The sequence below is a fragment of the Hoplias malabaricus genome, unplaced genomic scaffold (assembly GCF_029633855.1).
Source record: "Hoplias malabaricus isolate fHopMal1 unplaced genomic scaffold, fHopMal1.hap1 scaffold_163, whole genome shotgun sequence".
Classification (NCBI taxonomy): domain Eukaryota; kingdom Metazoa; phylum Chordata; class Actinopteri; order Characiformes; family Erythrinidae; genus Hoplias; species Hoplias malabaricus.
The window spans coordinates 1-10,000 of record NW_027101234.1 but is presented as its reverse complement, the minus strand read 5'-3'; the positions used below and the strand labels follow the sequence as shown (position 1 = coordinate 10,000).

At 44.9% G+C, this 10,000-nt stretch overlaps 1 protein-coding gene across 1 annotated transcript in view; it reads left to right on the top strand.

Moving 5' to 3' along the window:
• LOC136685439 (androgen receptor-like) overlaps positions 1 to 9,995 on the top strand; it is a gene marked incomplete at its 3' end in the record, with an annotated part of 51,869 nt that extends 41,874 nt beyond the window's left edge. Inside the window, exons 2-3 of the mRNA XM_066659370.1 lie at positions 8,188 to 8,336; positions 9,948 to 9,995. Coding sequence (XP_066515467.1) covers positions 8,188 to 8,336; positions 9,948 to 9,995 — 197 coding nt within the window. The remainder of the gene's footprint in view (positions 1 to 8,187; positions 8,337 to 9,947) is intronic.
• Between the last annotated feature and the right edge of the window lie 5 nt (positions 9,996 to 10,000).

The following is a 10,000-nucleotide window of genomic DNA, read 5'->3' as shown; positions in this document are numbered from 1 at the left end:
TGTTAACTTTATTGAGATTGAGACTTTTTTATTTGTCTGGTTAATAATGCATATTCTAACACGTGTAAACATGAGGTGAACCTCAAGGGACGGGATCTTAAAGTACAGAAACCCACTCCTACAGAATGGGAAGAAATTCCATCTTCTTTGATGACATCCAGCTGGACGTGTCCAGGCCGATGTAAACAGAGACCCATTCACATGTTGGTATCTCTCATAAATACTGGGATAGATCATCACCTGTTGGTCCGAGCCCTGGGAACACACGCCTAACTCCACTAAGTCAACATGTGCCTGGCATCTCCACATTCCTCACAATCTACATCAATCCTATTACTGCAGGCTAAGCCTCCTGTCTATGTCCTGAAGACCACAGCACAGCATCGACGCACCCCAAGGTTTTATTGTGGCTCTTAAATGTCCCGGCATAAGCACGAAGGTTCAGACCCGGAGAAAAGCCCTTTCTGAAAACAGTTCAGCAGAATAAACCTTCTATTAAACCAGTCCCTTAAAACATTCACAGTTGAAACAAAACAAAGCTCCTTAATATGACAAATTAACCTGTATCTGCTGTTAATTATTTAGTATTGATTATAAATTATTCAGTATACACTATAAATTATTCAGGGTCTACTATGTATTATTCAGTATCTGTTATGAAGTATTAAGTATCCGGTGTGAATTATTCAGTATGCGCTATGAATTATTAAGTATCTACTATGAATTATTAAGTATCTACTATGAATTATTCAGTATCTGTTATGAATGAATCAGTAGAATGAATTATTCTGTATCCGGTATGAATTATGTAGCATATACGTCACTGGGAGTTTTGATGTCATTACTGAGTTTTCCTTGATTTTCTCTAAACTCTAAAATCTTCCGATTTGTCTCGGCTTCAGAGCACAGTTCACAACATAAACCCTGTATTCATCCTCCACCATCAGGAAATAAATGCACCCCTGTTTGTTTACAATAACAGTCTTATTAGACTATGCATATTAGATGCTCACTGAGCAGAAAACCATTTAGAAAAGGTTAGAGCCTAAAATAATACCAGCTGAGAGAGAGAGAGAGAGAGAGAGCAGAGTAGCTTTGCTCCTGAGTGAGATGCTGAGATGTTGAGACCTGCCTTAGTCAGAAAAATGTGGGATAAAAAGACTTTAGATTTGCCCCGCCCCCTCATCTGTGTCTGTCCAATCACAGTGCTGGACCTGCCTTTATGTGAAAGTGCAACTATGAGGTTAAACACAGCCGAACAGACACAACGTAATAAGAGCACTGAATAAAAATGGAGAGAACAAGAATGGAGAAGAAAGAGAACAGAGCAAAAACGGCTAAAAACCAGAGTTTCTGCTCCTCACCCCTCACTGCTCTGTGCTCCGGGTCAGGGTGAACAGCGAGCGGTTCATTATCATTTAAAGGAACAGGTGCTGAAAGCAGTCGATCTGAACAGACCTGTTTAGACAGGGGGAGAACGCTGCTGTAGGACTCGTGGGGTTAGGTTGTGAGAAGTTTCCGGGCCTGTAACTCTGGGAGCTCTTCCGGCTGTAAGATCTGTTTCCTCGGTTGGAGTTTTCTGGCATTGCAGAGCAGAATTTTATTCCAGATTTTCCTCTGAACTCTGCATCATTCATCTCTCCATCTGTCTGTGGCAGACTGGGACCCCACGGCTGAAGCCCTCCTCTGTCACGTCTTGCATTCATTCCACCCGCCCCGTCTTCTCTTTCTCTGTTTATTCTCGCTCCGGTGCAGCTCTAATTGGGCCTGAAATTCTGGCCAGACCCCAGTCACAGCCGGAGAAGTGTTTTCCCAGTTAATATCATCACCGCCAGAGTCCAAACGGACCCAGACCTTACTAAACCAACTCAGTACATCTTCCAGTTCTGAGTCCCAGACTGACCCAAGCCCCATAAAGTTCTGGCCACACCTCGTCCAGAACCACATCATCAAGTTCAAGAGCTGTCAACTTCCAACCGGAACCTCAGTTGAGCCCAGAACCACGGCCAGAACCATCAACATCATCAGTTTAAACCCACAACTGACCCAAATCAAATCAAGACCTGAGAAACTCTACCAGGATCACCATCAAGAAACAAAGTCCTGAACAGTGTAAACACCTCTCCGTCCACATCTGACCCGTATACTACAACTACTTCTGCAGAGTCCCTCACTGTCCTTCTCTGTCCCTTGCTGTCGCTCACTGTTTCTCATTGTTTCTCACTGTCGCTTGCTGTCTCTCACTTTCTCTCACTGTCTCTCATCGTCCCTTACAATTTCTTACTGTCCCTCACAGTCTCTTACTGTCCCTTAATGCCCCTGACTGTCTCCCACTGTCTCCCAGTGTATCTCGCTGTCAGAAAAGCAGTCTCCCACTGTCTTCCACTGTCTCTTACTGTCCCTCACACTCTCTTACTGCCCCTCACTGTCTTCTACTGTCTCCGAGTGTCTCTCGATGCCAGAACAGCAAAGTCCCTCACTGTCTCTCACTGTCCCTTATTGTCCCTCACTGTCTCTTACTGCCCCTCACTGTCTCCCAGTGTCTCTCGCTGTCAGAAAAGCAGTCTCCCACTGTCTTCCACTGTCCCTTACTGTCCCTCACTGTCTCTTACTACCCCTCACTGTCTTCTATTGTCTCCCAGTGTCTCTCGCTGCCAGAACTGCAAAGTCCCTCACTGTCTCTCACTGTCCTTTATTGTCCCTCATTGTCTCTTACTGCCCCTCACTGTCTCCCACTGTCTCCCAGTGTCTCTATTTGCCAGAACTGCAAGGTCCCTCACTGTCTCCCACTGTCTGAGCTGTCCCTCACTGTCTCCTACTGTCCCTCACTATGTCCCACTGTCTGAGCTGTCCCTCACTGTCTCCTACTGTCCCTCACTGTGTCCCACTGTCTCCTAGTGTCTCACACTGTCAGAAAAGCAGTCCCCCATAGTCTCCCACTGTCCCTTACTGTCCCTCACTGCCCCTCACTGTCTCCTAGTGTCTCATACTGTCAGAAAAACAGTCCCCCACTGTCTCCCACTGTCCACTACTGTCCCTCACAGTCTCTTACTGTCCCTCGCTGCCCCTCTCACTGTTTCCCAGTGTCTCTCGTTGTCAGAACTGCAAAGTCCCTTGCTGTCTCCCACTGTCGCCCACAATATCTCACTGTACCCCACTGTCTCCTAGTGTCTCTCACTGTATGAACATCCGAGTCCCTCACAGTCTCTCACTGTCCCCCACTGTTCAACAGCAGTCTCTCACAGTCTCTCCCTGCCCCTCACTATCCCTCATGGTCTTCAAATACAGAGTGAGGGAGGATTTCACACTTGTCCTGAATACTTGAGTCCACATGAGTACTGCCTGGGCAACCTCCACATGAACGACTTCACTTCACTTTTTTAAGGTGGAAGGGTGTGTTTGAGTAAGAAGCAACTGTAGCTTGTTGGTGGCTGAATTTTCACTTGTCTGTAAATGTTTATTCACTAGTTTTGAGCTCACTTGAGCTGTTTAGTTTTGTAGCACTTTCAGTCTGTGTTTACTTTGAGTTCCACCCAAAGTAACCTAACTGTAACAACAAAAAAAATAAGTGAGTTTTACCCATCTATAGAGCAGGAATAGAGCAACATCCTCATCTCTTTTCATGCTTTTGAACATCTGGAGTCTCTCCGCCATTCAAATGCATCCAGAGAGAGAGAGAGAGAGAGAGAGAGAGAGGGAGAGAGAGAGAGAGAGAGAGAGAGAGAGAGAGAGAGAGAGAGAGAGAGAGAGAGGGAGAGAGCCCTGAGTCAGTTCTGACCGAGACACTTAGTCTGTCTCCCATTTACAGAGCCAGGATGTTGCAGAGCATAGAGCAGCAAAAGGTGAGGGAATATTCTCAGAATCATGAACATGGCCTTTAAGTTGGGGGTGCGAAGTAAATGAGCCGTCAGTCCTGAGCACAGGAGGATGGTGCGCAGACACAACTGCGGCTCAATGACAGAGAGCTGAAGGTCAGAGGAGCGTCAGAATCACAAGGTCAGGAAGATTTTAAAGAAATACAGCACTCTTTTCCTCTTTCTCGCTCTCCCTCTCGCTCTCTTTCACACAAGGCACTTTTTAAAAATGCAAGCTTCAGCAGATTTGCTCTTGTCAGTCATGCACCTAAAAATGTTTTGACTATGATTAGTTTCCCATAATAATAATAATAATAATAATAATAATAGATTTTGTCCCATTTAATGTGTTTAATTCAGGACTAAGTGATTATTTATCATAGTTTCATTCTCTTGTATCGTCCCTGAGTAACTCAGTATACGCTCCATAGAGCAGGTCCCCCACATTAGAGCAGCCATTTCTGATATAAATTCAAATACAGAACCTCCCATATATCCAGTCATCTAGGTGTCAGTGTAATAGCTCTGTTTCATAGCCAAAAAGAGTCAGGAGAAAATTACTGACTGTGTCTTTAAATAAAAAATGAAGTTAGTGAGATAAAGTCTATTTGGCGCCTGTGTGTGTGTGTGTGTGTGTGTGTGTGTGTGTAGACCCCTCTGTGCTGTCCTTGGTGTTTGATGAATGCTGTGGGAGGAGAGCCCTGGTGCATGGAGCTGTCAGAGACACAACACAAAACCAGGACTTTCATCTCCTTCCTTCCATTATTTAAAACCCTTTCAGCGCAAAACCACCCGACTACGGATGGATTTAACCCCTCAAACCCCACGCCCAGGTCCTCAAATGGAGATTAAGCCTAGTCAGGGCCTGTATTAGTACCGAGCCTGGTCAACAGATTTCTGAAATAAAATCTACTTATTCCACTGCAAAATTAGGACCCTTTACAGAACTGACCTTGTCTCATGTGGAATTCATACATATCTGAGTAAAGGCAGGGGTCAGGGTTCATACAATGTGTAACAAATACAGCTTTAACTCTGTAACACAGAGTTACATGAATTTACACTCAAACATGAATTTCTGATGCCGATTCTGTGTGAAAAATCCACCTCATGGTTAAACCTAGAATTCATTCATTCATTATCTGTAACCGCTTATCCAGTTCAGGGTCGCGGTGGGTCCAGAGCCTACCTGGAATCATTGGGCGCAAGGCAGGAATACACCCTGGAGGGGGCGCCAGTCCTTCACAGGGCAACACAGACACACACACACACCTACGAAGACTTTTAAGTCGCCAATCCACCTACCAATGTGTGTTTTTGGACTGTGGGAGGAAACCGGAGCACCCGGAGGAAACCCACGCGGACACGGGGAGAAAACACCAACTCCTCACAGACAGTCACCCGGAGCGGGAATCAAACCCACAACCTCCAGGCCCCTGGAGCTATGTGACTGCGACACTACCTGCTGCGCCACAGTGCCGCCTTAAACCTAGAATTAAGCCCCAATTTATACTTCTGCATCGACCCTACACCGTACCCTGATGCGCACCTCTTCAGAAATGTAACTACGTGTTGTGACGACGCAGACCGCGACAACTGTGATTGGTCAGAAGTTGGACGGACATTGTTTATGCAGAACCGAAAAAGTACATGAAACACACAGAGACGCAGACAGCAGCGTATTTATAGCGCGAGAGCTCCTTAAACATTGTGTGGGCTTCAAGGAAAAAAAAAACCCAAATAGAAGTGATACCAAACGGGGAAAACCTGTATGAAAATGACTTTGCATTAGTTACTTTCCTGGCATGTAAACTCTGCTCTGTCCCAATCAACGACCTACTCCCTAAATAGTGCACTTTAAAGATTTATAAAACAAATTCTACTAAACCACTACATAGTGTGCTACATAGTGTAGGGGAGGATTTGAGGTATGAGATTCAGCCCTAGTGGTGTGGCAGTGTAATTGCAGGGCGACGCAGGCACCAACACTGAAGTATAAACACTCACTCACAACGGTGTAGGGCTCTTGCATAGCAGAAGTATAAATTGGGCTTAAGCCCTACACTCTGCCCCCTATCACTAACCATATCATCTATAAATCACACTTATAAAAAGGTGAGCGATGCCACAGAAGAACCATTTTTGGCTCTATCGAGAACGGTTTTTCTAATAGTGATAGATGTTAAAAATGTGTGTGTGTGTGTGTGTGTGTGTGTGTGTGTGTGTGTGTGTGTGTGTGTGAGAGAGAATGTGTTGGCTTAACCCTTTCCACATTTCTCTTTGTGACAGTCCAGTATTATTTGATGTTATAATCCAATCCCTAGTTTTAGAGGTTAATAAATACTTCATTATGTAAAATCAGTTGTTGATTTAACAAATCCATATGATCAAGTAGAACATCTGGAAACAAACTTTGTTCTTCAAACTCGCTCACAACACAGCTACTACATTTTAGATCAAAAATCCTTTTACTGTATTTATATATTTGCATTAATTGTAATTATTTATATCTTTATACAAGCACTATGCTCACTGAGAAGACTCCATCCATCCATTATCTGTAACCGCTTATCCAATTTAGGGACGCGGGGGGTCCAGAGCCTACCTGGAATCATCGGGCGCAAGGCGGGAATACACCCTGGAGGGGACGCCAGTCCTTCACAGGGCAACACAGACACCCACTCACACCTACGGACACTTTTGAGTCGCCAATCCACCTGCAACGTGTGTTTTTGGACTGTGGGAGGAAACCGGAGCACCCGGAGGAAACCCACGCGGACACGGGGAGAACACACTAACTCCTCACAGACAGTCACCCGGAGCTGGAATCGAACCCACAACCTCCAGGCCCCTGGAGCTGTGTGACTGCGACACGATCTGCTGCGCCACCGTGCCGCCCACTGAGAAGACTAATTATTTTAAATATTTATAAATAATAATAATAATCGTACATGCCTACGCCTTTTTTTGCACAGTGCTTTAACTGTAACCCCAACTCAGCCTCTTTAAATATGATGATATAAAGTTTATAAAGATGTTCTTCAATGTGTTTCTCCAAACCCCAGCTCCAGAAGTAGTGGAATATTGTCTGAATAAAGTCCTCAGTCTTTCCAGCAGAATTTCCTCGAATGCTCCTCTGTGTTCTGATCTCAGCCGTTTGTAACACAGCGTTTTACAGTGAACCATAAACTGAGGCAGACATGTCTCCGAGAGGCCGTCATGGATTCTCTTCCCCGTCCAAAACACACTAAACCTCCCTCTAAAACCCAGACTCCAGCAGCACACATTATCTGCCATCTGCCTTTATTTTCCTCATGTAGACACGAACAGTGTATTAAGATCAGCCTCCATTTTAAATCTTGTTAAAGTGGGCTTTAAAGCCCCCCAGGGACCACAATCCATTGCACACGGGCCAAGGCTCTTAAGAGCACCTTCCTATCGTGTAATAAATGTGTGCTGTTTCGCCAGCGCCCCCTGCCTTCTGTCACAGCATGTACTCCGTCTCTAAGCATTCCTCAGGCCAATCACAGATCTGACACGGCTAGCCCTGCCCACACCGTTGCTATGGTAATAGAAAAAAAAAAGTTTATGCTTGTGCACCAGCACTGTCCTGAAATCAAGGGATGACATAGTGCAATGTCTGCAGTGCTCAGTTTGGAGCAGCATTGGCAGAGCTCAGTGGAGTATCATGATCATATTGAAGCTGGATTCTTAAGGGACAAAGCTTACCTAGTGAAGGTACAAAGCACTTTTAAGGAAAGGTCCTGGCTGAAAGAGCAGCTCCACCTTAAGGGCTTAGTTTCTCGTGAGCGGCCGATTTGTGTCGCTGTGGAGGAGTGAAATATATCATTCTTGTTTACTGTGGTTGGTTCTGTCTCTGCAGCACCCCCTCAGGCTCAGTTCTGTTATAGATGCAATAATGAGTCTCTGTATTGAAGGACAAGGACTAGTCATAGTATGCAAATTAGTTATGCAATGTCACCGCCCCTGGCGTCTTGTGTTGAACTTGTGACAGTGGGCAGCGTCCACTTTCACTACTTACCGCCACCTTGATTTGCGGGTGTGTCCCTATCATTATGGGAACAAAACACACAGCACAGTGTGTGTGTGTGTGTGTGTGTGTGTGTATTTTTGTTTGTGTGTTTGTGTGTGTGTGTGTATGTGTGTGTGAGAGAGAGAGAGAGAGAGAGAGAGAGAGAGAGAGAAAGATAGAGATTATATTTTTGAGAAGTGTGCTGAACTGAACTGAGTTTGTAAATATATCTTAACTTTTTCTGTGTGTGTGTGTGTGTGTGTGTGTGTGTGTGTGTGTGTTTGTGTGCATCCTCTGTAGATTTGAAGGTGGAAGGGAAGTGTTCCCGATGGAGTTCTTCTTCCCTCCACAGCGCACCTGCCTTATTTGTTCGGACGAAGCGTCTGGCTGTCATTATGGAGCGCTCACCTGTGGCAGCTGTAAAGTCTTCTTCAAACGAGCAGCAGAAGGTAAACACACACACACACACACACACATACACACACAGGACCCCCACAGAGCAGGTATGATGTGGTGCTGGATCATACTCAGCACTGCAGTGACACTGACGTGGTGGTGGTGTGTTAGTGTGTGTTGCAGTGGTACGAGTGGATCAGACACAGCAGTGCTACTGGAGTTTTTCACTGCACACTCTGTTAGACACTCTTGCCTCGTTTATCCACCTTGTAGATGTAAAATCTGAGACAGTAGCTCATCTGTCACTGCACCAGTGTGACCAATATATGGACAGTGGAGCTGACAATGAATGTGGTTTTAATGTGTGTGTGTGTGTGTGTGTGTGTGTGTGTGTGTTCTCATTACCACAGATGGGTTTAATACAGAGGTTCAATTTCATTGCTCTGTTCTACAATGACTGTAAACCATGAATTTCAAGAATTTCAGTTTCAGATCTTTATCATCTGTTTTTCTCTGTATGTGTGTAAACAAACAAACTAGCAAACAAACTAATAAACTTTCAGCACTTTAAAGCTCCCCACTGAACCTTAAATAACTCTTTTACTGTTTTTCTCTTTCCAACCTTCCCTTTTTACTCTCTCTCTCTCTCTCTCTCTCTCTCTCTCTCTCTCTCTCTCTCTCTCTCTCTCTGTTCTCTCTCTGTTCTCTCTCTCTGTTCTCTCTCTCATCCTCTCACTTTCCCCATCTTATTATACACACTTTCTTACTTCATTATCTCTCTCCCGCCCTCTCTCCTTCTGACCCTGTCACCAACATGATATCTCTCGTTCTGTAATCCCCAACTTCAAACACACACATGCAAACGCACACATACACACACACACACACACAAACACACACACACACACACACACACACACACATAAACACACACACACACAAACACAAGCACACACACACACACAAACACAAGCACACACACACACACACACACACCCTTTTGCTCCAGAACGGCATCCAGGTTCTAAACATAGATCCTGGTCATTACAGAGTGTGAATCCCTCACTCTGTCTAGTTCTTAGCTTCTATATCAGGTGAAACACACGTTTTACATATTCACAGTAGTATACCCTCGTCCCCACTGTGTACCCCTGCTTTCCCCAGCAGACACCCAACCCCCCCCCCCCCCCCCCCCCCCCAAATTTTAACGAAGACAAGTTCACTGCCTCCGGTTTTAAAATAGTCACAGCTGATCTACCTTTAATCTCTGATCAGAGGAGGGAAATAAAAGAGAGAGAGAGAGAGAGAGAGAGAGAGAGAGAGAGAGAGAGAGTGAGAGAAAGAGAATTAATAGACCACTTAATAGAACAATTAATTTGAATAAGTTCTCTAATAGTGCATTAACATGTTTAATTAAACCTTAGTAAACATCTGAAATTCCACAGCTACTCACAAAGAAGCAACTAGAAACGTCTTAGCATCACCATATCGCCTGCTTAGCAACACCTTAGCAACCACCTGAAATACCATAATAAACACTGGGAAAAACTGTCTTACTGTTCCACTGTTTGTTTAAACCACACTTCGTTTTCCATTTTTCTCAATGAAGCTTCTCTCTCTCTCTCTCTCTCTCTCTCTCTCTCTCTCTCTCTCTCTCTCCATAGGGAAGCAGAAGTATTTGTGTGCGAGCAGGAACGACTGCACCATCGATAAGCTG